This window comes from Entelurus aequoreus, linkage group LG08, assembly GCF_033978785.1.
Source record: "Entelurus aequoreus isolate RoL-2023_Sb linkage group LG08, RoL_Eaeq_v1.1, whole genome shotgun sequence".
Taxonomy (NCBI): domain Eukaryota; kingdom Metazoa; phylum Chordata; class Actinopteri; order Syngnathiformes; family Syngnathidae; genus Entelurus; species Entelurus aequoreus.
This window is the reverse complement of record NC_084738.1, coordinates 19,284,718-19,312,651: the sequence shown is the minus strand read 5'-3', so window position 1 is coordinate 19,312,651 and position 27,934 is coordinate 19,284,718. Positions and strand designations below refer to the sequence as shown.

Below are 27,934 nucleotides of genomic sequence, written 5' to 3'. Positions count from 1 at the left end.
TAGACAATATTCACACACTAATCAATCAATATATCCCCAGGTGCATGTTTTTGGAGGTGGGAGGAAGCCGGAGTACCCGGAGGGAACCCACGCAGTCACGGGGAGAACATGCAAACTCCATACAGAAAGATCCCGAGCCTGGGATTGAACTCAGGACCTTCGTATTGTGAGGTACATGCACTCACCCCTGTGCCACTGTGCTGCCAAAATTTAACCTAACACTAGCAACTCATAAATTGGGTTATCAAAATAACCCAGTATTTTTTAGTGTGTAGTGGCAAAATAGGACACCGTTTTTAGTTCTGGAAACTGCCTCTTTTGGCTGGGAAGTGTCCTAAATTGGAAAAGTCTGGCTTTCTGGTACCAAAGCAGAACATTTTATATGGGGTACCACCCAGTGTCATGCAGGTGCAATACAGTTAAATACACACACTAAAAAATGTTGGGTTAAAAAAATAACCCAATTTTAACCCAACTGCTGGTTCAGAAAATAGCAAACCCCTTATTTGAGTTATTTTAACTCAACATTTTGGGATTTTTTCAACCCAACTTTTGCGTTTAATTATTTAACCACAAAGTTGAGTTATGATAACTTAATGTTGTGTTATTCCCAACCATTGGGTTGAATTATTTAACCCAAAAGTTGAGTTATGCTAACTCAATGTTAGGTGATTGTAAATAATGTTAATGAGATGAATCCATAACAAAATTCCCTTCAAGAAAAAAGTAACTTTTTGATTTAAAAAAAAAGCCTTTTACCCCAAAATGCGTTACTTGTTGAAAAAAACAAAACAAAATGGTTAATCATTTTGAAAACCCAGAAAAGTAGTTAAAATAATACCCATCCATCCATTTTTCTACCGCTTGTCCCTTTCGGGGTCGCGGGGGGCGCTGGAGCCTATCTCAGCAGCATTCGGGCGGAAGGCGGGGTACACCCTGGACAAGTCGCCACCTCATCACAGGGCCAACACAGATAGACAACATTCACACTCACATTCACACACTAGGGCCAATTTAGTGTTGCCAATCAACCTATCCCCAGGTGCATGTCTTCGGAGGTGGGAGGAACCCGGAGGGAACCCACACAGTCACGTTGAGAACATGCAAACTCCACACAGAAAGATCCCGAGCCCGGGATTGAACTCCGGACCTTCGTATTGTGAGGCACATGCACTAACCCCTGTGCTGCCTAAATAATACCTTCATAACCCCAAAAATTGATTGCTATTCATACACTAGCAACTCATAAATTGGGTTATCAAAATAACCCAGTATTTTTTAGTGTGTAGTGGCAAAATAGGACACCGTTTTTAGTTCTGGAAACTGCCTCTTTTGGCTTGGAAGTGTCCTAAATTGGAAAAGTCTGGCTTTCGGGTACCAAAGCAGAACATTTTATATGGGGTACCACCCAGTGTCATGCAGGTGCAATACAGTTAAATACACACACTAAAAAATGTTGGGTTAAAAAAATAACCCAATTTCAACCCAACTGCTGGTTCAGAAAAGGACAAACCCCTTATTTGAGTTATTTTAACTCAACATTTTGGGTTAATGTTTTCAACCCAACTTTTGCGTTTAATTATTTAACCACAAAGTTGAGTTATGATAACTTAATGTTGGGTTATTCCCAACCATTGGGTTGAATTATTTAACCCAAAAGTTGAGTTATGCTAACTCAATGTTAGGTGATTGTAAATAATGTTAATGATATGAATCCATAACAAAATTCCCTTCAAGAAAAAAGTAACTTTTTGATTTAAAAAAACCCCAAAATGCATTACTCGTTGAAAAACAACCCCAAAATGGTTAATAATTTTGAAAACCCAGAAATTTTGTTAAAATAATACCCATTCATCCATCCATTTTTCTACCGCTTGTCCCTTTCGGGGTCGCGGGGGGCGCTGGTGCCTATCTCAGCTGCATTCGGGCGGAAGGCGGGGTACACCCTGGACAAGTCGCCATCTCATCACAGGGCCAACACAGATAGACAACATTCACACTCACATTCACACACTAGGGCCAATTTAGTGTTGCCAATCAACCTATCCCCAGGTGCATGTCTTTGGAGGTGGGAGGAACCCGGAGGGAACCCACACAGTCACGTTGAGAACATGCAAACTCCACACAGAAAGATCCCGAGCCCGGGATTGAACTCCGGACCTTCGTATTGTGAGGCACATGCACTAACCCCTGTGCTGCCTAAATAATACCTTCATAACCCCAAAAATTGATTGCTATTCATACACTAGCAACTCATAAATTGGGTTATCAAAATAACCCAGTATTTTTTTAGTGTGTAGTGGCAAAATAGGACACCGTTTTTAGTTCTGGAAACTGCCTCTTTTGGCTTGGAAGTGTCCTAAATTGGAAAAGTCTGGCTTTCGGGTACCAAAGCAGAACATTTTATATGGGGTACCACCCAGTGTCATGCAGGTGCAATACAGTTAAATACACACACTAAAAAATGTTGGGTTAAAAAAATAACCCAATTTTAACCCAACTGCTGGTTCAGAAAAGGACAAACCCCTTATTTGAGTTATTTTAACTCAACATTTTGGGATTTTTTCAACCCAACTTTTGCGTTTAATTATTTAACCACAAAGTTGAGTTATGATAACTTAATGTTGTGTTATTCCCAACCATTGGTTTGAATTATTTAACCTAAAAGTTGAGTTATGCTAACTCAATGTTAGGTGATTAATAATGTTAATGAGATGAATCCATAACAAAATTCCCTTCAAGAAAAAAGTAACTTTTTGATTTAAAAAAAAGCCTTTTACCCCAAAATGCGTTACTTGTTGAAAAAAAAAACCCAAAATGGTTAATCATTTTGAAAACCCAGAAATGTAGTTATAATAATACCCATCCATCCATTTTTCTACCGCTTGTCCCTTTCGGGGTCGCGGGGGGCGCTGGAGCCTATCTCAGCAGCATTCGGGCGGAAGGCGGGGTACACCCTGGACAAGTCGCCACCTCATCACAGGGCCAACACAGATAGACAACATTCACACAACAGGGCCAATTTAGTGTTGCCAATCAACCTATCCCCAGGTGCATGTCTTTGGAGGTGGGAGGAACCCGGAGGGAACCCACACAGTCACGTTGAGAACATGCAAACTCCACACAGAAAGATCCCGAGCCCGGGATTAAACTCCGGACCTTCGTATTGTGAGGCACATGCACTAACCCCTGTTCCGCCGTATTGCCTAAATAATACCCTCATAACCCCAAAAATTGATTGCTATTCATACACTAGCAACTCATAAATTGGGTTATCAAAATAACCCAGTATTTTTTAGTGTGTAGTGGCAAAATAGGACACCGTTTTTAGTTCTGGAAACTGCCTCTTTTGGCTGGGAAGTGTCCTAAATTGGAAAAGTCTGGCTTTCGGGTACTAAAACAGAACATTTTATATGGGGTACCACCCAGTGTCATGCAGGTGCAATACAGTTAAATACACACTAAAAAATGTTGGGTTAAAAAAATAACCCAATTTTAACCCAACTGCTGGTTCAGAAAAGGACGAACCCCTTATTTGAGTTATTTTAACTCAACATTTTGGGTTAATGTTTTCAACCCAACTTTTGCGTTTAATTATTTAACCACAAAATTGAGTTATGATAACTTAATGTTGGGTTATTCCCAACCATTGGGTTGAATTATTTAACCCAAAAGTTGAGTTATGCTAACTCAATGTTAGGTGATTGTAAATAATGTTAATGATATGAATCCATAACAAAATTCCCTTCAAGAAAAAAGTAACTTTTTGATTAAAAAAAAAGCCTTTTACCCCAAAATGCGTTACTTGTTGAAAAAAAAACCCAAAATGGTTAATCATTTTGAAAACCCAGAAATGTAGTTATAATAATACCCATCCATCCATTTTTCTACCGCTTGTCCCTTTCGGGGTCGCGGGGGGCGCTGGAGCCTATCTCAGCAGCATTCGGGCGGAAGGCGGGGTACACCCTGGACAAGTCGCCACCTCATCACAGGGCCAACACAGATAGACAACATTCACACTCACATTCACACACTAGGGCCAATTTAGTGTTGCCAATCAACCTATCCCCAGGTGCATGTCTTTGGAGGTGGGAGGAACCCGGAGGGAACCCACACAGTCACGTTGAGAACATGCAAACTCCACACAGAAAGATCCTGAGCCCGGGATTGAACTCCGGACCTTCGTATTGTGAGGCACATGCACTAACCCCTGTGCTGCCTAAATAATACCCTCATAACCCCAAACATTGATTGCTATTCATACACTAGCAACTCATAAATTGGGTTATCAAAATAACGCAGTATTTTGTAGTGTGTAGTGGCAAAATAGGACACTATTTTGGCCGGGAAGTGTCCTAAATTGGAAAAGTCGGGCTTTCGGGTACCAAAGCAGAACATTTTATACTGGGTACCACCCAGTGTCATGCAGGTGCAATACAGTTAAATACATGATGGATACTCTGGTTTCCTTATAATATGAATGTTAATTAAATAATGTGCAAATGTTGTGTGTAAAAGCGATAGAGAGTGGGAGACAAGGGGGGGTTTCAAACCCCCCCCACTCCACCCCCCTCCACCCGTGGGTGAAGAAACGCATCATTGGAATCGATAAGTGATTGTCGGCAGCTGCTTTGCAGGGATGAAAACACCCGGAAACGAACCCAACGCCTTCAAAAAAAAAAAAAAAGATAGAAAAATACCCCTCCGCCCCCCCTTCCTTTTTGAATCTCCACAAGGAATCCTCCACGGCCATCCACGCAATAATGGTGGAAAATGACGAGATGACAGCTGGTCGACGATGGTCACCAATTGCTAGCAACATTCTTCTAGTGGAACATTTTTATATATCATTTTTTTTTTTATATCCGACGTGTGTGCTGCGAAGAGATGGCGTGTGTGCATACACGGCGTGCATCCTGCAGAGACGATAACGTCATGGCCACTAAAAAAAAAAAAAAAAAGAAGAAAGCCGCACATTGCATGTTCACCGCACGCCGCACACAACACACCTGTCATGTCTACACTGCCAGCATCCATCATTGTCAAAGTTGCATTTCTTACCATGCAGCCGTCGCTTTGTCAGCCTTTAGTCTCCATATTTGGCGTTAAATACTCCCCCAGATCCATTTGTGCGTGGGTCGGCGCCCCTCATCCGGATCCGAGAAAAGCCCACTCTTTCGAACGCGTGTGCGCGCGCGTGCGTGTGTGTGCGTGTGCGTGTTATCCCCCCCCCCCCCTTTTTTTTCCACATGTAAACGACGACAAGGAAGAGGAGTGGGAGTGGGGGGGGGGGGGGTAGAGAAAGAGAGATAGGGAGAGAGACGTTACGCCACCTTAGCACAGACCCCCCCCCCCCCTCCCTCTCTGTGGAATTGGAAGGTAATGGGTCTTAAAGAAACATTCTCCGCAACTCCGTGCCATTCACGCACACGCTGATGCGGCGCAGGGAGGAGGAGAGAAGGAAAAAAAAAAAAGGGCTCAAAGTGAGTGACAGACGTTTTATTTGCAAACACACCATATTGCATTGCAGTGTGCAGAAACTGACATTTAACGTTTACTGGAATGAACAGTTATTATATTTAATCATGCAAGAACTTCCCCAGATTTCCCCCATTCTAATAATAACCTCACCCTGATGTTGTCATTATTGTGTGTGCGTGTGTGTGTGTGTGTGTGTGTGTGTGTGTGTGTGTGTGTGTGTGTGTGTGTGTGTGTGTGTGTGTGTGTGTGTGTGTGTGTGTGTGTGTGTGTGTGTGTGTGTGTGTGTGTGTGTGTGTGTGTGTGTGTGATGCTGGGTAAACATAAGGTGGTGCTGTCTTTAAGAGAGCAAGCCTGGGAAGGGGTGATGTAATGTGCTCTCAGACAATGATGTCATCGACTAAGACACGGCAAGGATTTAAAGTGACAAAGGCATTTTTTTTTTTTTTTTTTTTTTTCATAGTGGGGCTTCGTCTAAATTGTGCATCGGCAGCAGCACCTGGGGGATGCCCGTTTTGAGGGCAACAACATGAAAACAGATGAGTAAATTAACATTGGATTGAATTAATCAGAGGCTGGAGGGTGTTTCGATGGAGGAGACACGGCGTCTTTATTAATGGGGAGGTTTAAGAGACAAAAACACATTGTTTGTTACACACCACCTTTGTTGCTAGGCAAAATTAGACAAGCGAGTCGTTCGTTTTTGAAAAATGTTACCATCCGCACGATTTGCATATGCTTGCAGTATAGATTTCAGATTTGAAACCGATTTCAAATATTTCAGTATACTGCGCAAAAGCGTTATTTTAAAGTGGTTTTGAAACAATTAAACACTTGGACATAAAGTTGGATCCTCAAAAAAAAATTTAAAAAAATTAAAAATTAATCAGCACACTATGTAGCACAACAGCCAGGAGAAATATTTGAATTTTGGTGAGAATTTGGATAAAGATGCAGCTTTTATAGAATATAAACATTTATTTTCAACATGACTCATTATCAATTAGACCAGGGGTGTCAAACCTACGGCCCGCGGGCCTGATCAGGTTTTATCCGGCCCACGTGATGAATTTGCCAAGTATTAAAATGAGCTGTTTTTTTTTTTTTTTTAACGAAAGAAACTGCTGTTCTAAATGTGTCTACTAGATGTCACAATAGCAGTTCTGTTAGGCCAGGGGTGTCAAACGTACGGCCCGCGGGCCGGATTAGGCCCGTGAACAGGTTTTATCCGGCCCGCGGGATGAGTTTGCTCATGTATAAAAATGAGCCGAAATGTTCTGTTCTAAATGTGTCCACTAGATGTCGCAATAGCAATTCTTTGTTTTGATTGATTGAGACTTTTATTAGTAGGTTGCACAGTGAAGTACATATTCCGTACAATTGACCACTAAATGGTAACACCCGAATAAGTTTTTCAACTTGTTTAAGTCGGGGTCCACTATCTTTGTAGATTATGCTACATATGTAAAAAAAACAACAAAAAAACAGTGCACCAGTCAAGGAAAATGAGCAAACTACATAAATAACAGCCTGTAATTTGATTTTGATATTTTTAGATTGAAAATTAACACCAATGAGTTGACTGATGAACAATATCACATAATTTATTCAGAAAGTATAAATAACGACAAATAAAGATAGAATACTATTAACCGCAACATGTAAGTGTAAAAAAACCCCAACAACATTATGATTTGTAAATTTTCAGAATGTGCTTGTTCTATTTTTAAACAAAGAAAACAATCTGAAGTTGTCTTTATTTTTAAGTTATCGTGCCGTGATTTTACCAGTCTGGCCCACTTGGGAGTAGATTTTTCTCCATGTGGCCCCCGATCTAAAATGAGTTTGACACCCCTGTGTTAGGCAAACAGACGGTTTACACCGGGGCCAAGCAAGAGGTACACAGTAAAGGGTGACTGTGGCTCCTCCTCCTCGACCCACATTGTTAGAATAATTATGTATAAATTATCACACAACTCTTATGCTTAAGGGCCGTTGTTATAGTTATTATCAATTGTGTTGAAGTAGTACTTCTCTATCTGTGCAAAGAGACGACTTGCAAATCCAAAGATTGAAAGTCGTCTCGTGTCTGTGTCCAGGAACGGCCTGCTGACTGCCAAGGCCGAACACCGCCGTAACGCAGACAAAGCAGAGACAGGGCGATATCACGACTGTCAGCACATTTGCATTTTTGTATAATCATATATTGTGTCTAACTGGAGCTGTCGCGATTACCCCCTTCCCTCAGCGACAGCTTCAGTGATGTATTCAGGGACCTCCCAAATAAATAGAGGAAGCACGTGGGCTAGACTTTAGATCATAATTTGGATCTGTAACTGTAGAGTACAGCCCAAAAAACGTCTTTTCTCAATTGAGCAAAATTTAACTCTGTCTCTGCATGATTCCTTGATTCTCATCTGTTTAATAGATGTCATCAGTGTTTGAACCTGACACACATGAAACTTAAAACCTGCCGTTTTATGTCTTCTGCTTCGAACACATCGTCATTTGGCACCCTCGTTGCCCCAAAATGTCTCTGTCAAACACGAGAAAAGTGAACTTAACCCTTTTGAATAGTTTTTTACCTCCGTCCCTTACGGTTTGTTGAGTTAGCTCTGTATTGATACGTGAACATGACAAAAAGAGGTATTTGATACCTGCAAGAGTTCACATGTGTTTTTTGTTCAATTCCAGAAAGACTGTGACTTAAACATTAACCCTGGCCTTGTAGATACACTGAGACGAAGACTAAGCTCAGTGTGTTTTTGAAACCGCACCAATTTTTTCAGAATTTTCAACAAACTTTAAGAGTTTTGTCCAGTGATTTATTTGTGATGTGCTTGTTCTACTTTTGGCCAAAGTAAAACAAAGAAAACAACCTGGAGTTGTCTTTATTTTTAACTTATCATGCCATGATTTTACCATTCCAGCCCCCTTTTGGTAATAGATTTTCCTCCATGCGACCCCTGAGCTAAAATGACTTTGACACTCCTGAATTAGACCAACTATTCCAAAATCAGGAACAGAACCAGGAAGTAGCCTGCTAACTAATGAACTGACGGACAAACACAAACAATATTTTTTTACATGGCTATGTATTTTGTTCGTGTTTGCTAAATATTCTACTCCTGAACTGCTGCATGCAAAAGTCCCCTATACTGTGTTGCCTGTGCTATTATTTTTCTGACATATACACTACACGGGGGCGCTGTTATTTAAACCCCATGAGTCGGATTGTCTTGAAATTTCTCACACAAGTCTACAAAACACCCCCTGTAACATTAGGGTGTTTTAGCCAAATTATTATTAAATTTAGTGCACATAATTAGCTGACTGACTGAGAGGAAGATGTCATTAAGATTCGTTGACTAACATTGCCGCCACAGCAGGGACTTAGCCACTTTTATCTATGAGGCATTATTGGGACCCCAATGAGGATAAGCGGTATGCTAATATGTTGAACACACACATGGGGGTGTCCTCACTTTTTAAGCAACTATTTTCTTACCCTTTTTGTTACAATGGATGTTTGCAAAGTACTGTTTCTGAAACTATCTTTACACTTTTACAAATTTTGGAGAGCAGGTGCTCAAGGCAGAAAAAAGGGAATTACAAATAGTAATATTGTTATGGGGCTGCACGGTGGAGGAGGGGTTAGTGCGTCTGCCTCACAATACGGAGGTTCTGGGTTCGATCCTGCGCTCGGGATCTTTCTGTGTGGAGTTTGCATGTTCTCCCCGTGACTGCGTGGGTTCCCTCCGGGTACTCCGGCTTCCTCCCACCTCCAAAAACATGCACCTGGGGATAGGTTGATTGGGAACACTAAATTGGCCCTAGTGTGTGAATGTTGTCTGTCTATCTGTGTTGGCCCTGCGATGAGGTGGCGACTTGTCCAGGGTGTACACCGCCTTCCGCCCGAATGCAGCTGAGATAGGCTCAAGCACCCCCGTGACCCCGAACGGGACAAGCGGTAGAAAATGGATGGATGGATGGAATCTTGCCTTCCTTCATACTTCCTCCAAACAAGCCGTTTGGAATTTGCCTAATTCGTGACATTTTTCCAATTGTAGACGTGAGCGGATATCTCCATAAATGGTAGAGACTTGAGATTCAACAACATTGTAGTCAACAAGCTCCTCTTTTTTCGCGATCTTCTCGTTTTGGGGCAGACTGTCTCGTTCATGCACGTGCATCCTCCGCTGTTGCCATTTGTAATACAAAGTAGCGTATAGTTTTTTTTTTAACTTCTATCTGTCAGTAGACTCAATATGGAAATGCTAAAAACGACAACATGGCTGATGGGGAGAAGACGCTGTCGGAGTTCAGGCATGTAAGTAAGAGCGCCCACAAAACGGCGCATCTTGAAGAGACGGTCAGAAAGCGGTTTAAGGACCGTCTGTAAAACATAATCTATGCAAAATTTTGACCAAAGAACCACCATTACATGTTATGTAGACCGAGGTTCCCCAACCTTTTTTCCACCAGGGACCGGTTTAATGTATGCATTATTTTCACGGACCGACTTTCTACTGTACGTGTGGCAGATAAAAATAGCAAAAAAATTATCCTTTGGCTACAATCTGGCACATTAACATTTTATATGTCCATTAATGTGCATTGTCCCATGTACTATAACAAAGGAGTAATATACATCTATTAACAAGCTTATTAGTGTTTAATGGGACAGGCGAAAGTTAAGTTGGAGAAAATATGTTAGTTCATAAATTAATTATTGTTTCTGTGCGGCCCGGTAGCAAATGCGTCACGGACTGGTACCGGCCCCGGACCGGTGGTTGGAGACCACTGATTTAGACCACAAGAAATTGTTTTGAATGTGAAAAGAAAAGTCATAATATGACCCCTTTAAGTCTCACCTTTTATCTCATGAGACTTTAATTTTAACAATGACATTTTTAAATGAAACACAACTAGTGAACTTTCCACACTTTGTAGAACAGTAAAACTTTTTTTTATTTAATTTTTTTACTGCTTTAACAGCAATTTATGGCAATAATAACAATGAAAACCCCTTATTTTTTTGGGATCTTCCCCGGAAAATATCTCACTGTATACATTGAAAAGGAAATGTTGCCCTCTCTCCCTTCCTCAAACATCAGTAAACAAGACTTTGAGTTGTTTTTGTCTTTTGTTTATGTTTAGGAACCACTAGCGACATAATGTTTTCCGCAGTGCTAATGTTGTGGTTAATTTTGCACCAAACAACGTCAGAGGACTGCGCAAATATTACCTTTCCGTGTGGTGCTACGTGTCAGAGGAGATGTACTGTATACAACATTTTTTTTTTTGCTGGCAATCAGCACACATGGGGAGGTTTTGGGTGGCTAATGAGCATCATCAAGCAGTTTGGAGAGAAATTCTCACCGGAACTCAAATATATGCTCTGTCTGATATCAAAACATATTGAGGAAAATTGTTGACAGTGAGTAATTAATCAATGAAAACAAATAGTTTTATCGTGCAGGGCAAAATGTCAGGTGCTTGTGCACGTGTTTGAAAAATGGACATTTACAGTAAATAAGTAGTGTATGAAATTCTACCTTTGATGGACTCCTTCAGTCTCTATACTCCTGATATCTTATTTTCCCATGATCCAACACACCCTCGTCAGTTTAAGGCCCTGTCTAAACGGGAAGGCTTGTCTATTATTCTTTTGGGCGGGTCGAAAATGTTTTAGTTTTTTCTATGGCTGTCAAAAATAAGTTATCTATGTGAATAAGCACCAATAATTAATTGCATTAATCATGTGTATACACAGATTAATCACACAACTTGTTTTGACTATACATGCTCCTTTACCTTTAACCGCAGATGGTTACCTGAAAGCAGGGGTGTCCAAACTTTTTCCACTGAGGGCCGCACACTGAAAAATCAAAGCAAGTGGGAGCCATTTTGATATTTTTTATTTTAAAAACCAATACATGTTTGAAAAAATATACATTGAGGCCTCCACTTAAGCTTGATCAAAGGGTTTTGGTCAAAAAAATATAACAAATTTGTCATTATTCAGTATTATTATTCAAGGTTTAAATCTCTAGATCAACATTAGGTCTATCTGTCAATATAAAGTTGTTAAAGACTGAAGAAATCCTGTTTTCTTATGGAAAAAACACAAAATATGCAATATTTTCACCCAATAAAAATATTAAGTGGAATATGTTGGATTATATAATAATTGGAGCCTTAAAAGGGTCAATAATTCATAACAATTAATTAGTATTTTTTGAGCAATGACACTCAAAAAAAAAGTCCCACTAAAATGATTGGGGATCCAAAAAGGTCCTGCTCAGTAAAGTTTAAAAAAAAAAATCCTTCTTTTTTTTTTTTTTTAACTTTTAACACAATTGTCTCAAGATCAAGTTCAGATTTATCTGTCAATTATAATTGTTATTGTTGTTTATGTTTTTGTTTGTTTGTTTTAGGCCCTTCTTTAAACAAAAAATACCTGTTTTTTAAATGGCAAACACAAAATATGCAACATTTTCCCAAAAAACTATCTCAAAGTGGAATATTCAATGTGATGTAAATGGAGCCTTGAATAAGTCAATAATTCATAATAACATTGATTTTGATTCATAATTTTTTTTTAAAGAAAGAAACAGCCTGCATGGCAGCTTTGTGTTATTAGAGTAAACATTGTAACATTTTCTTGTTATATTTCACCTGTTTGCTCTTTTATACCACTTTTTATGTTTTGATTTTTTTTAATCGTATTTTTAGAATGTGCCGTGGGGCCGTTAAAGAATTACCTGTTTACCCGGGCCGCACTTTGGACACCCCTGCCTGAAAGGGTTGTTATACGGTCAGTGATCAGTGCACTGCGACTGGTCGCTGGCAAAAATCACGTCAAAATGTACCCTTCTTAGATAAAACTGTTACATTTTATGAAAATAAGTGACATGCATTCAAGTAACACATTTTAAATGTTTTCCTGTTTAACATTTTGACAATCAAATTGCATTTGTGCCCAAATACTTAGGTCCTTTAAGACAAATCTTTAAAAATGCAATCGAGTAATAACATGTGATTAGTACAAATTCAAAAGTGTGAATAATCTGATGAATCAATCATTTGACAGCACTAGTTTATATATGTGCCCGATACTCACGTAATGCTCCCGTCCAGACGGGAGAAAACAATGTAATACATATGCCACACCTACGTGTGGTGTTGTAAACACACAGTGGCACCGGACGCGTACTATAGAAGAAGGAAAATAAAATCAAATAAAGTCCGTCGTCCTGCGCTACACATCAACACGGAAAGATGATGGCGAACGCACACAAGAAATCAGAGTCTCTTCGAAGTCGTAGTAGAATTGGTTATGCGAGTTGTTGCGCACAGGGTTGTCTCGTTTTTAGTCACATCACGGTTAGCAAAAAGGAACCTGTTCCCAAAAAATATGGTTGCAGTGCAGTCATAACGTCATTGCCATGTGGATTGAAGGCTGAATTGATACAATACTTTAGTATGCTGGCCCCACTATGGACTGGACTCTCACTATTATGTTGGATCCACTATGGGCTGGACTTTCGCTGATATGTTGGATCCACTATGGACTGGACTTTCACAATATTATGTCAGACCCACTCGACATCCATTGCGGTCTCCCCTAGAGGGGGGGGGGGGGGGGGGGGGGTTACCCACATATGCGGTCCTATCCAAGGTTTCTCATCGTCATTTACATCGACGTCCCACTGGGGTGAGTTTTTCCTTGCCCTTATGTGGGGTCTGTACCGAGGATTTCGTTGCGGCTTGTGCAGCTCTTTGAGACACTTGTGATTTAGGGCTGTATAAATAACATTGATTGAGCATTCCGAGTCTTCTGATCCAAAGCTGTTCTCTACAAACTGGTCCTTAAAACGGTGACCTTTGCATTTTGGAAGGAGGCTCTCCGACTGACACCCTTGTTCTTGCGTGGCGCTTTGATCCCACCGTTCTCCTCATGGTCACATTCCAAGACCTGATCAGGAGGTCTGCTTTCTTTAATGCTCAGCTTGAGCGCATCATTTATGTTGTGGCCGTTTGAGTGATGGTTTACATCTGGCAACCCTTGGCCGAAGTCCTTGCTCTCCTGGTCAGACCTTCTTCCAACTTCACATTCCGTGATGACCAGCTCCTCTTGGTCTTCCAGGTGAGGGGATATGCAGGATTCGTTCCTGGTGATGTCCGTGTCTGAGATGCTGATGTCGCAAGCGATCTTATAGAAGAGCGAGTGGTTTTCTTTCATTTTCTCTAAGCTCTGACTGACCGTGGAGGACATCACGTTGCCATCATCAAGACAAACAGGTTGGTCCTCTTTGCCTGGGATCCCCTCATAACAGATGTCTTGGATGTGCAAAGGTAGGAATTCATGGTGGTGGTTGGTGGAGAGGAACCACTTGGATCTTAGATCAGATGATAAAATACTCCCTTCTTCATCATCATTCTTCTCCTGCTGCTCACCTTCCTGGTAGCCCACAAAGCTTTTGCTTCCATCTTTCTGGTAGACGGTCATAGACGAGATGTGATGTGGCGATGGTGGCCGTTTGGTTTTGGTGTGCGTGTAACTTTTGTGCTGTGTTTTGCGCCCCGGCTTTAATGGATGTTGTTTATCTTTATCTTCAGATGTCAGTTCTGCAGACACATAGCTCAGGGAACTTCTGAAGGTCTTTGAATGGCAGTTAGTTTCATGATCTAAAACACAGAAAGTTTGCACTGACAGTGAATGCACTAACAATGACAATAACTACTGTATGGACACAAATATAGGATGACGCATCCTTTTCATAATTTAAAAAAATATACAGTCGTGGTCAAAAGTTTACAATACACTTGTAAATAACATAATGTCATGGCTGTCTTGAGTTTCCAATAATTTCTACAACTCTTATTTGTTTGTGATAGAGTGATTGGAGCACATACTAGTTTGTCACAAAAGACATTCATGAAGTTTGGTTCTTTTATGAATTTATTATGGGTCTACTGAAAATGTGACCAAATCTGCTGGGTCAAAAGTATACATACAGCAATGTTAATATTTGGTCACATGTCCCTTGGCAAGTTTCACTGCAATAAGGCGCTTTTGGTAGCCATCCACAAGCTTCTGGCAAACTTCTGGTTGAATTTTTGACCACTCCTCTTGACAAAATTAATGCAGCTCAGCTAAATGTGCTGGTTTTCTGACATGGATTTGTTTCTTCAGCATTGTTCACATATTCTCAATGGGGTTTAAGTCAGGACTTTGGGAAGGCCATTCTAAAACTTTAATTCTAGCCTGATTTAGCCATTCCTTAACCACTTTTGACGTATGTTTGGGGTCATTGTCCTGTTGGAACACCCAACTGCGCCCAAGACTTGCCAACATCCGGGCTGATGATTTTAGGTTGTCCGAAGAATTTGGAGGTAATCCTCCTTTTTCATTGTCCCATTTACTCTCTGTAAAGCACCAGTTCCATTGGCAGCAAAACAGGCCCAAAGCATAATACTACCACCACCATGCTTGACGGTAGGAATGGTGTTCCTGGGATTAAAGGCCTCACCTTTTCTCCTCCAAACATATTGCTGGGTATTGTGGCCAAACAGCTACATTTTTGTTTTATCTGACCACAGATAATGTCAAGACAGCCATTATGTCAAGACATTATGTCCTTCACAAGTGTATGTACACTTTTGACCATGACTGTATGTATTCTAATTTCAGTAAAATAGCAAGAAGACTGCAATGTACTAACCTCTGCATTACAAATTCAGTATATCTAAATGGACTATTTCTACGATATCATCACTTGTAGCGGCGAAACAATAGTTTGATGACATATCAACCTGACATTAGCCTCTTCTAATGTTTGCCAACCTGCCCAAACTTTGTTGTCCTTTCCGGTTATTGTTGTGTTGTGAGTGACAAGTAGAAAAGCTCTTACTCACTTGGGGAGGAGTTGTTGGTTTGCATGTATAAATCTCTAGACCCTATGTAAAGGTAATAATAATGTAAGTCAATACGGTAACAAAACAAAATGAATACCTGATGTGGCTCTTTGCGTTCCAGGTGTGTCATGAAGAAGCCCCTCTCCTTTGATTGGTGATGTGGCACTCTCTCTAACTGCACTGATGGATTAGATTAACACATTTTTAAATTTCAGCAACAATTTTATTTAGACTCAAGGGACAATACTATTGAAATGAAACTTGGACATACTGTACTTTATAGTAGTTAACTTGTATATAGCAGTGTATATTTACCATACAGTGGTTCCTTGGTTTTTGTACACCCACCTTTTCATATGATTTGGTTTTGATGATTATTTTTTGCCAAAATTTTGGCTCAGTTTTCAAATGCCGTCTGTTATTGTAACAACGAATCCTACTCGTTGGTGACTCAAGTCTCTGCTTTTTAAATTTTTTATTATTATAATTTTTTATTGATTATGACTTCAAAATAAGTCAAGATAGGGCCAACGGTATGGAAAGTCAAACACGACATAAATAAATAAATACATATTTAGATCATTACTTAAATATGTCATTAATTAATTATGATTGGAATTAAATACATATATTTTATTAAATCTCAGTAATTTATTCAACGTAAAAGTACATTTAATGATTTAATCATTTAATTATTTAATTTAATCATTTAATTATGTTTTGATTAATTATTTCATGATTTAGTGATTATATATATTTTTTTAATTAATTGTGTGTCCATTATGGAGGATCAAACAGGATCGAATAAAATAAATACATATTTTAATAATTACCTAAATATGTCAATTAAATCAAATGACAATTGAATAATTGAGTAAAAAAAAGGTTATATATGTTTTTATGTTAAATTGACTCGTATTTGGTATTTTAATAACATAACACACTTGATAAGCCAAGAAGGGGACAAAGTTATAATATAATGGGACAAAATTAACTTAATAAAGAACATTTTAAACAACTACTTCAATGTTTTTTTAATCCATTATAACTGGAATTAAATACATAAACAGGTTATTAAATGTGTCTAATGTAAACATACATTTTAATTTAAATATTTAATAATTTGATATTTCATTAATTATTGATTTAATTAAACATTTAAGAATTTAGATAACTATTTCATAATGTAAGAATGTCTTTACTTATTTCATGAACCTGTGTGTCAGCTGTGGCCGATCAAATGGGACAGAATAAAATAATAAATACATCTTTTAAGAATTACTTTGTGTGTCCGTAATTAACTCAAATGGGTATTTATGAAGCACTGCAACACATGTCAATGAAGTAAATAATAAGGAAATAATTATATATGTTTTACACTAAATTAAATGGTATTTGAATGAACTAATGACACATTTAATAGCACATTCATTGATTTAATTAATTTTTTTTAAATTATTGACACGTTTAAGTAATTATTTCACTGTGTATTTAATTGATGAATTGATGGCGCATTTAAATACCGTATTTTTGTTTACAATTGTAATGTAATTAATGACACCTTTAATTCATATGTATTCATTTATTTAATTCTGTTACACAAGGTGGCGTCAGCTTGCCTCTTCCCTCCCCTTCTCCCTGTCTGCTCCTCATCATCATCGCCAACAAGAGTCCTAAATAAAGGTAAAAGTGATGTTAAATGTGACCTGTTTCACATTGTTTCATGTATGTAAAACCGTAATTATTCTCTGTAAAATGTGCTTTGTGTTTTTGGGTGTCTCTGGAACGGATTACTTAGGTTTACATTATTTCTTATTGGAAAAGTTGCCATTCGGTCTTTGTCGGATCTTTTGGAACAGAATACTACTGGAACAAAAAAATGTCTAGCACAGCTGTTACTGTCTAAATCAGTGTTTTTCAACCACTGTGCTCACGGCACACTAGCCGTGAGATACAGTCCGGTGTGCCGTGGGAGATTATTTAATTGTAGTCTGCAAATGATGTGTTGTTGAGTGTCGGTGCTGTCTAGAGCTCGGCAGAGTAACCATGTAATACTCTTACATATCAGTAGGTGGCAGCAGGTAGCTAATTGCTTTGTAGATGTCGGAAACAGCGGGAGGCAGTGTGCAGGTAAAAAGGTGTCTAATGCTTAAACCAAAAATAAACAAAAGGTGAGTGCCCCTAAGAAAAGGCATTGAAGCTTAGGGAAGGCTATGCAGAACGAAACTAAAACTGAACTGGCTACAAAGTAAACAAAAACAGAATTCTGGACGACAGCAAAGACTTACAGCGTGTGGAGCAAAGACGGCGTCCACAATGTACATCCGAACATGACATGACAATCAACAATGTCCCCACAAAGAAGGATAAAAACAACTGAAATATCCTCGATTGCTAAAACAAAGTAAATGCGGGAAATATCGCTCAAAGGAAGACATGAAACTGCTACAGGAAAATACCAAAAAAAAGAGAAAAAGCCACCAAAATAGGAGCGCAAGACAAGAAGTGAAGCACGACACACAGGAAAACAGCAAAAAACTTAAAGTAAGTCACGGCGTGATGTGACAGGTGGTGACAGTACACCTACTTTGAGACAAGAACTATTATGATGCATGCTTGGTTGTGGTTTGAAGTCATATCCAACAAAGACTTTTTACTGTCAAATGAGTTTCGTTTTTTAATGATTTCTGCTGGTGGTGTGCCTCCGGATTTTTTCAACGCAAAAAATGTGCCTTGGCTCAAAAAAGGTTGAAAAACACTGGTCTAAATAGCTGGCAACTATAGTGTGTACATGTCACTCTGCATGAACGGTGTCTTATGTGTGAATATTTAGTGTGAGCAACATTGTTGTCTAGCACTGTGTAGCACTGCATGGATGGCTGTCGGAATTCATGTTTCTCCCAATGAACCGCAACTCCCTGATGCCGGCAGCACTCATGCAACTGGGTGCAGCCACTTGTGTGAGTTGATAAGTTACCTTTGCATGACTCGCTGCCGTATTCGCTCCACACGCCTGAGTTTGGCCTCGCGCTGCTCGGGGCTCATACAGGGATCCGGTTCAATGTCAGAGGTCAGCAGGACAGAGGTCCGTTCGTCCGCCTGCTCAAGCAATTTACCGATAGAACGAGCATGCAAGTCAAATAGTTGTGCATGCACATCTGATGTTATTTTTCCTAACCTTGATTTCAGTGCTAGTACTTTTGTCACAACTGTGCATCCTTGACGCCTCTTTAGAAACAGCAGGCTCCAACACAAGACGCCTGACGGATGGTTTGTGTTTTTGGCCCTGGACTTCAGGTGAGACCTGCTCAGGCAGTGGAGTGTGGAGTTCGGGCGGGGGATCTTCCACGGAAACCCGCCGAGCCACAAGGGAGGACGGCAGCACGGCGGTGACGACTCGTGTCACCCTTAAAGGAAAAGGGGCCTGAGGAAAATAAATGATCACTTCATTAGGTACTTTAAGGTGCTTCCGCTATCCATCATATTAGGAACACCTCACACTATTACACAATTCTCTAGATCAGTGGTTTTCAAACCAAGTAGCACCTCAGGAAACACTTGGCTCTCCAAGTACCACTAATATGACCAAAATTAAAATACAGCAGCGTAGTAGACCTAAGTATTAATTGAAACAAGGCGGAGGTTTTATTTAACAAGTACAAAACCCAAAACCAGTGAAGTTGGCACATTGTGTAAATCGTAAAAAAAAAAACAGAATACAATGATTTGCAAATTCTTTTCAACCTATATTCAATTGAATAGACTGCAAAGACAAGATACTTAAAGGCCTACTGAAATGATTTTTTTTTATTTAAACGGGGATAGCAGATCTATTCTATGTGTCATACTTGATCATTTCGCGATATTGCCATATTTTTGCTGAAAGGATTTAGTATAGAACAACGACGATAAAGATTGCAACTTTTGGTATCTGATAAAAAAAAGGCTTGCACCTACCGGAAGTAGCGTGACGTAGTCAGTTGAACATATACGCAGAGTTCCCTATTGTTTACAATGATGGCCGCATGAAGTGAGAGAGATTCGGACCGAGAAAGCGACAATTTCCCCATTAATTTGAGCGAGGATGAAAGATTTGTGGATGAGTAAAGTGCAAGTGAAGGACTAGTGGGGAGTTGAAGCTATTCAGATAGGGAAGATGCTGTGAGAGCCGGGGGTGACCTGATATTCAGCTGGGAATGACTACAACAGTAAATAAACACAAGACATATATATACTCTATTAGCCACAACACAACCAGGCTTATATTTAATATGCCACAAATTAATCCTGCATAATAACACCTGCGTGTTTGTTATGCTAGCTCCTAGCTCCTCTGCTAGCTCCTAGCTCCATAGAACACGCCAATACAATTCAAACACCTGATCAACACACACAATCACTCAGCCCAAAAGACCGTACACCTAACCCAAGGTTCATAAAGCTTATATATTTTTTAAAAGTTACGTACGTGACGCGCACGTACGGTACGGTACGTGTTATGCTAGCTCCTAGCTCCTCTGCTAGCTCCATAGAACACGCAAATACAATTCAAACACCTGATCAACACACACAATCACTCAGCCCAAAAGACCGTTCACCTAACCCAAGGTTCATAAAGCTTATATATTTTAAAAAAGTTACGTACATACGCAAAAAAAAGCCAAAGCTGCATACTCACAGTAGCACGTCTGCGTCTTTGTCATCCAAATCAAAGTAATCCTGGTAAGAGTCTGTGTTGTCCCAGTTCTCTACAGGCGTCTGTGTATCCAAGTCAAAAGTCCTCCTGGTTAGAGTCTCTGTTATCCGAGTTCTTCTATCTTGACTGCATCTTTCGGGAATGTAAACAAAGAAGCGCCGGCTGTGTACTGTTGTTGCTGACTACGTTCGAAAAATACGTCCATTTCGCACCGACAACTTTCTTCTTTGCTTGCTCGGCTTCCTTCTCCATAATGCAATGAACATGATTGAAACAGATTCACGAACACAGATGTCCAGAATACTGTGGAATTATGAAATGAAAACAGAGCTTTTTCGTATTGGCTTCAATGTGGAAGGCATACCCGTGTTCGCCGGGCTACGTCACGCGCATACGTCATCCTCAGAGGCGTTTCGAACCGGAAGTTTAGCGGCAAATTTAAAATGTCACTTTATAAGTTAACCCGGCCGTATTGGCATGTGTTGCAATGTTAAGATTTCATCATTGATATATAAACTATCAGACTGCGTGGTCGGTAGTAGTGGGTTTCAGTAGGCCTTTAATGTTCGAACTGGAAAACGTTATTTTTTGCAAATATTAGCTCATTTGGAATTTGATGCCGGCAACATGTTTAAAAAAAGCTGGCACAAGTGGCAAAAACGACTGAGAAAGTTGAAGAATGCTCATCAAACACTTATTTGGAACATCCCACAGGTGAACAGGACAATTGGGAACAGGTGGGAGCCATGGTTGGGTATAAAAGCAGCTTCCGTGAAATGCTCAGTCATTCACAAACAAGGATGGGGCCAGAGTCGCCACTTTGTGAACAAATGCGTGAGCAAATTGTCGAACAGTTTAAGAACAACATTTCTCAACGAGCTATTGCAAGGAATTTAGGGATTTCACCATCTACGGTCCGTAATCTCATCAAAAGATTCAGAGAATCTGGAGAAATCACTGCACTTAAGCGATGATATTACGGACCTTCGATCCCTCAGGCGGTACTGCATTAAAAAGTGACATCAGTGTGTAAAGGATATCACCACATAGGCTCAGGAACACTTCAGAAAACCACTGTCAGTAACTACAGTTTGTCGCTACATCTGTAAGTGCAAGTTAAAACTCTACTTTGCAAGGCGAAAGCCATTTATCAACAACACCCAGAAACGCAACCGGCTTTGCTGGGCCCGAGCTCATCTACAAACCCCGTTTCCATATGAGTTGGGAAATTGTGTTAGATGTAAATATAAACGGAATACAATGATTTGCAAATCCTTTTCAACCCATATTCAATTGAATGCACTACAAAGACAAGATATTTGATGTTCAAACTCATAAACTTTATTTTTTTTTTGCAAATAATAATTAACTTAGAATTTCATGGCTGCAACACGTGCCAAAGTAGTTGGGAAAGGGCATGTTCACCACTGTGTTACATGGCCTTTCCTTTTAACAACACTCAGTAAACGTTTGGGAACTGAGGAGACACATTTTTTAAGCTTCTCAGGTGGATTTATTTCCAATTCTTGCTTGATGTACAGCTTAAGTTGTTCAACAGTCCGGGGGTCTCCGTTGTGGTATTTTATGCCTGTGACCTTCGATCCCTCAGGCTGTACTGCATCAACAAGCGTCATCAGTGTGTAAAGGATATCACCACATGGGCTCAGGAACACTTAAGAAACCCACTGTCAGTAACTACAGTTGGTCGCTACATCTGTAAGTGCAAGTTAAAACTCTCCTATGCAAGGCGAAAACCGTTTATCAACAACACCCAGAAATGCCGTCGGCTTCGCTGGGCCTGAGCTCATCTAAGATGGACTGATGCAAAGTGGAAAAGTGTTCTGTGGTCTGACGAGTCCACATTTTTAAATTGTTTTTGGAAACTGTGGATGTCGTGTCCTCCGGACCAAAGAGGAAAATAACCATCCGGATTGTTATCGGCGCAAAGTTGAAAAGCCAGCATCTGTGATGGTATGGGGGTGTATTAATGCCCAAGGCATGGGTAACTTACACATCTGTGAAGGCGCCATTAATGCTGAAAGGTTTTGGAGCAACATATGTTGCCATTTGGCAACGTTATCATGGACGCCCCTGCTTATTTCAGCAAGACAATGCAAAGCCACGTGTTACAACAGCGTGGCTTGATAGTAAAAGAGTGCGGGTACTAGACTGGCCTGCCTGCAGTCCAGACCTGTCTACCATTGAAAATGTGTGGCGCATTATGAAGCCTAAAATACCACAACGGAGACCCCGGACTGTTGAACAACTTAAACTGTACATCAAGCAAGAATGGGAAATAATTCCACCTGAGAAGCTTCAAAGATTGGTTTCCTCAGTTCCCAAACGTTTACTGAGTGTTGTTAAAAGGAAAGGCCATGTAACACAGTGGTAAAAAATGCCCCTGTGCCAACTTTTTTGTAATGTGTTTCTGCCATTAAATTCTAACTTAATGATTATTTGCAAAAAAAAAATATGTTTCTCAGTTCAAACATTAAATATCTTGTCTTTGCAGTCTAATCAATTGAATATAAGTTAAAAAGGTTTTGCAAATCATTGTATTCTGTTTTTATTTATGATTTACACAATGTGCCAACTTCACTGGTTTTGGGTTTTGTATATTTAATATTTCTGGCCGCTGTAACATTACACACAGTTTGAACAGTAACACTGTGTTTGAATATTGGAAATAAACAACGCTATTTTAATCAAGTGATTATTTGGAGTACCACTAGATAGAGCCAGCGTAACACTAGTGGTACCCTCACCACAGTCTGCTCTATAGAATGTGTACCATACAAAACATGATATGATTTGTGTTGATCAGCCTGCAAACCTCCTCCTGTGTTTCCAAACTTTGGCCCTTTGCAGCTGCTGATGGTATAGGAGGTTTCTTCCTATTAGTCATCCTCTCCTGGTTCCTCCTCATCCTCTCCATCTGCTCCTCCTCACTCATCTTCATCTTCTGAGGGCGATATGGACTACTTAGAAGGTTTTGTTTGTGTCAACATTCACGTGAGCATATTGCACGCTTGTTATTTATGCGTGTGGTGCATGAGTGCATGCATGCATGCATGTGTGAAAAAAATGTGTTGGGTGCCAGATGGGGGTGAGGGGCAATACATAGGCCACTGAGGCATAGTAGTCTGCCTCCCCCTGTTGGCCAATACTGGTAATGCAACATGCCCTAATTGCAGAGAAGATGAGAGAATCCGAAGAATTGCCATTTGGCTGCGATGGCAAAGAGGTAAAATCAGCTTTGGGCTGCTTCTATATTTGGATGTGTGTGCTATTGTACAATAAAGCAGAGGAAATCACGACAAATCCAACCTTGGTTGACTGGGCTGTTGGGTCTGCTGTGATCCATTTAGCACTCGACTGAGATGCTAAATAAAATAAAATGTAGACAATATTAAAGTAATGTTTTGAACCATTCTATAGTTTCAATCTAGACCAACCAGATGCATCCTTGTGTGATTTTGCATTAAGGAGGTCAGGTTGGCTTTTGCCTCTTCTTTTAATGTGATCAGCGAGCAAGTAGATCCCCTAAAAGACAATGAAAGCATCAAACAAAGTATCTAACATTTTTTTTTTTTTTTTTTTTAATGTGTTGTGCATGTATTGTTTTTTTTTATATCCACCTCATAAGGGGACTCTGTCCAGCCTGGGTCCTGGTTCCTGCTCTGGATGCGTTGCTGTAGCTCCTGTGGTAAAGGGGGACGGAGGGGTGGTTCTTCTTCCACGTTCTACAGGGATGAAGACATGATGATGCTGGTAAAGCACACTATTGACCAAACATGGATGAACTCCGTGCTTTTATTTTTCAACTATCCTTACATTCGTGGTCAAAAGTTGACATACACTTGTGAAGGCCATAATGTCATGGCTGTCTTGAGTTTCCAATCATTTTTACAGCACTTGGTTTTTTTTTGTGATAGAGTGATTGGAGCACATACTTGTTGGTCACGAAAAACATTCATAAAGTTTGGTTCTTTTATGAATTTATTATGGGTCTATTGAAAATGTGACCAAATCTGCTGGGTCAAAAGTATACATACAGCAATGTTAATATTTGGTTACATGTCCCTTGGCAAGTTTCACTGCAATAAGGCACTTTTGGTAGCCATCCACAAGCTTCTAGCAAGCTTCTGGTTGAATTTTTGACGACTCTTGACAAAATTGGTGCATTTCTGTTAAATGTGTTGGTTTTCTGACATGTAACTGCAGAACTTTCCTCCAGAAGGTCTTATCTTTGTCCATGTGATGTCAGCTGAAACAAAAATTGAGCTGTTTGGCCACAACACTCAGCAATATGTTTGTAGGAGAAAAGGTGAGGCCTTTAATCCCAGGAACACCACACCTACCGTCAAGCATGGTGGTGGTCGTATTATGTTCTAGGCCTGTTTTGCTGCCAATAGAACTGGTGCTTTACAGAGAGTAAATGGGACAATGAAAAACAAGGATTACCTCCAAATTATTCAGGACAACCTAAAATCATCAGCCCGGAGGTTGGGTCTTGGGCGCAGTTGGGTGTTCCAACAGGACAATTACCCCAAACACACGTCAAAAGTGGTAAAGGAATGGATCAATCAGGCTAGAATTAAGGTTTTAGAATGGCCTTCCCAAAGTCCTGACTTAAACGTGTGGACAATGCTGAAGAAACAAATCCATGTCAGAAAACCAACAAATGTAGCTGAACTGCACCAATTTTGTCAAGAGGAGTGGTCAAAAATTCAACCAGAAGCTTGTGGATGGCTACCAAAAGCGCCTTATTGCAGTGAAACTTGCCAAGGGACATGTAACCAAATATTAACATTGCTGTATGTATACTTTTGACCCAGCAGATTTGGTCACATTTTCAGTAGACCCATAATAAATTCATAAAAGAACCAAACTTCATGAATGTTTTTTGTGACCAACAAGTATGTGCTCCAATCACTCTATCACAAAAAAATAAGAGTTGTAGAAATTATTGGAAACTCAAGACAGCCATGACATTATGTTCTTTAGTGCCCAAGGCATGGGTAACTTACACATCTGTGAAGGCATCATTAATGCTGAAAGGTACATACAGGTTTTGGAGCAGTATAAGTAGCCATCCAAGCAATGTTATCATGGACGCCCCTGCTTATTTCAGCAAGACAATGCTGGCAATGCCAGGAAAAGAGTGCGGGTTCTAGACTGGTCTGCCTGTAGTCCAGACCTGTCTCCCATTGAAAATGTGTGGCGCTTTATGAAGCGTAAAATACCACAATGGAGACCCCGGACTGTTGAACAACTTAAGCTGTATATCAAGCAAGAATGGGAAATAATTCCACCTGAAAAGCTTCAAAAATTGGTCTCCTCAGTTTCCAAACATTTACTGAGTGTTGTTAAAAGGAAAGGCCATGTAACACAGTGGTAAAAATGCAACCGTGCCAACTTTTTTGCAATGTGTTGCTGCCATTAACTTCTAATTTATTGATTATTTGCAAAAAAAAAAAGTTATGTTTCTAGGGTCGAACAATAAATATCTTGTCTTTGAATATGCAAAATACGATAAGGGTATCGCAACTGGCTCACCTTTACAGGTACTCGCCCCCGCACCATCTGTGAGCCTGTGGCCTCGCTCTCTTCATCTCTCCTTCCATCAAGGCACTGGCGGGACTCTGCATGGCAGAGACGTCCTCCTCCCTGAGCCAAGACTAAGCTTGACCGCATACCTCAACTGGACATGAGTTGGTTGGCATCAGTAGGTTCTCAAATGGGCACCCCCCGTCATTAACGTTTCGTCGAATTAAGCCCATGACGCTTCGGAGGGGCTCGACGGCAGATCCAGTGTCCTGGCTCTACCCCTGCTGGATGCCACCCAACTCTATGTCCCTAGTCCTTCAGTAGGTCGGCTCTACCACCGCACCTCTCTTTGTATCCAAATCCAGCGTAGCGCTTCCTCTGCCCTTTTAGTTGTGTTGGCTACCAGCCGCTTCCTAGCCAGCCCCTCGATCCCTAGCAGTCCGAGGGCTCTCCAGAGCGACCGCCCCGCAAAGCCTCTACAGCCCACCTCCACCGGTAGGTTCCAGGCCTTCCATCCATTATATATTCAATTGAATATAAGTTGAAAAGGATTTGCAAATCATTGTATTCTGTTTTTATTTACGAATATATATATATATATATATATATATATATATATATATATATATATATATATATATATATATATATATATATATATATATATATATATATATATATATATATATATATATATATACCAGGGGTCACCAACGCGGTGCCCGCGGGCACCAGGTAGCCCGTAAGGACCAGATGAGTAGCCCGCTGGCCTGTTCTAAAAATAGCTCAAATAGCAGCACTTACCAGTAAGCTGCCTCTATTTTTTAAATTGTATTTATTTACTAGCAAGCTGGTCTCGCTTTGCTCGACATTTTTAATTCTAAGAGAGACAAAACTCAAATAGAATTTGAAAATCCAAGAAAATATTTTAAAGACTTGGTCTTCACTTGTTTAAATAAATTCATACATTTTTTTACTTTGCTTCTTATAACTTTCAGAAAGACAATTTTAGAGAAAACATACAACCTTAAAAATGATTTTAGGATTTTTAAACACATATACCTTTTTACCTTTTAAATTCCTTCCTCTTCTTTCCTGACAATTTAAATCAATGTTCAAGTAAAAAAAAATGTTTTTATTGTAAAGAATAATAAATATATTTTAATTTAATTCTTCATTTTAGCTTCTGTTTTTTCGACGAAGAATATTTGTGAAATATTTCTTCAAACTTATTATGATTAAAATTCAAAAAAATTATTCTGGCAAATCTAGAAAATCTGTACAATCAAATTTAAATCTTATTTCAAAGTCTTTTGAATTTCTTTTAAAATTTTTGTTCTGGAAAATCTAGACGAAATAATGATTTGTCTTTGTTAGAAATATAGCTTGGTCCAATTTGTTATATATTCTAACAAAGTGCAGATTGGATTTTAACCTAACATGTCATCAAAATTCTAAAATTAATCTTAATCAGGAAAAATTACTAATGATGTTCCATAAATTATTTTTTATTTTTTGAAAAAGATTCGAATTAGCTAGTTTTTCTCTTCTTTTTTTCGGTTGAATTTTGAATTTTAAAGAGTCGAAATTGAAGATAAACTATGTTTTAAAATTTAATTGTCATTTTTTTTCGTGTTTTCTCCTCTTTTAAACCGTTCAATTAAGTGTAAATATAATTAATTATTAATAATAACATAGAGTTAAAGGTAAATTGAGCAAAATGGCTATTTCTGGCAATTTATTTAAGTGTGTATCAAACTGGTAGCCCTTCGCATTAATCACTACCCAAGAAGTAGCTCTTGCTTTCAAAAAGGTTGGTGACCCCTGATATATACTGTATATATACATATATATATTTGCTGTATGCTATAACAGCAATCTATATCCATAGTGTCCTTTCATGAGCAACAAACATATATTGGCTTAGAAACTACACATTATGACAATTGAAGTGTACTTTATGCACAATGGACTTACTAACGGCAGACCATGGGGCATCTCTTTGGGAGAACCAGGAGATCCAGGATGAGGCCCTGAGGACTCGAACACTGAAAGAGAAGGTTGGTTATTATTGTATTTATTCATAATGCTGATAAATGATGCAGCCACTAGGACAAGGCCTTAGAGGACAAGACAGATACTAACTGTGGTGTCTCTGTAGTCCCAGGAGGAAGCGGAAGTGATCCCTGTTGACCTTTAATCCGGCGAGGATGTCCTCCATCATCCATAACTCTCTCTGGGCTTGAGACTGCTCCTGGGTGTATGCAAGGTAGGGTGGCATTACAC

General features: G+C 39.7%; 2 protein-coding genes and 1 long non-coding RNA gene across 3 annotated transcripts in view; 1 reads left to right on the top strand and 2 right to left on the bottom strand.

Moving 5' to 3' along the window:
- The window catches only part of LOC133655575 (liprin-alpha-3-like), a 60,342-nt gene extending 55,111 nt beyond the window's left edge, over positions 1-5,231 (bottom strand). Inside the window, exon 1 of the mRNA XM_062055853.1 lies at positions 5,062-5,231. The gene's annotated coding sequence lies outside the window, so the exon portion shown is untranslated. The remainder of the gene's footprint in view (positions 1-5,061) is intronic.
- LOC133655578 (uncharacterized) lies at positions 75-27,925 on the top strand. The gene is made up of 8 exons (XR_009827016.1): positions 75-171; positions 17,007-17,085; positions 18,700-18,855; positions 22,967-23,110; positions 23,293-23,342; positions 23,745-23,869; positions 27,664-27,708; positions 27,810-27,925. It is a non-coding gene; the product is annotated as an uncharacterized LOC133655578 (long non-coding RNA).
- The window catches only part of si:ch211-234p6.5 (pleckstrin homology domain-containing family A member 4), a 41,091-nt gene continuing 25,320 nt past the window's right edge, over positions 12,164-27,934 (bottom strand). The window contains exons 15-24 of the mRNA XM_062055855.1: positions 27,794-27,902; positions 27,626-27,696; positions 23,737-23,841; positions 23,554-23,641; positions 23,426-23,481; positions 22,932-23,060; positions 18,581-18,826; positions 18,380-18,501; positions 15,500-15,582; positions 12,164-14,172 (exon numbers count right to left, since the gene is read on the bottom strand). Coding sequence (XP_061911839.1) covers positions 13,340-14,172; positions 15,500-15,582; positions 18,380-18,501; positions 18,581-18,826; positions 22,932-23,060; positions 23,426-23,481; positions 23,554-23,641; positions 23,737-23,841; positions 27,626-27,696; positions 27,794-27,902 — 1,842 coding nt within the window. The 3' untranslated portion in view covers positions 12,164-13,339. The remainder of the gene's footprint in view (positions 14,173-15,499; positions 15,583-18,379; positions 18,502-18,580; positions 18,827-22,931; positions 23,061-23,425; positions 23,482-23,553; positions 23,642-23,736; positions 23,842-27,625; positions 27,697-27,793; positions 27,903-27,934) is intronic.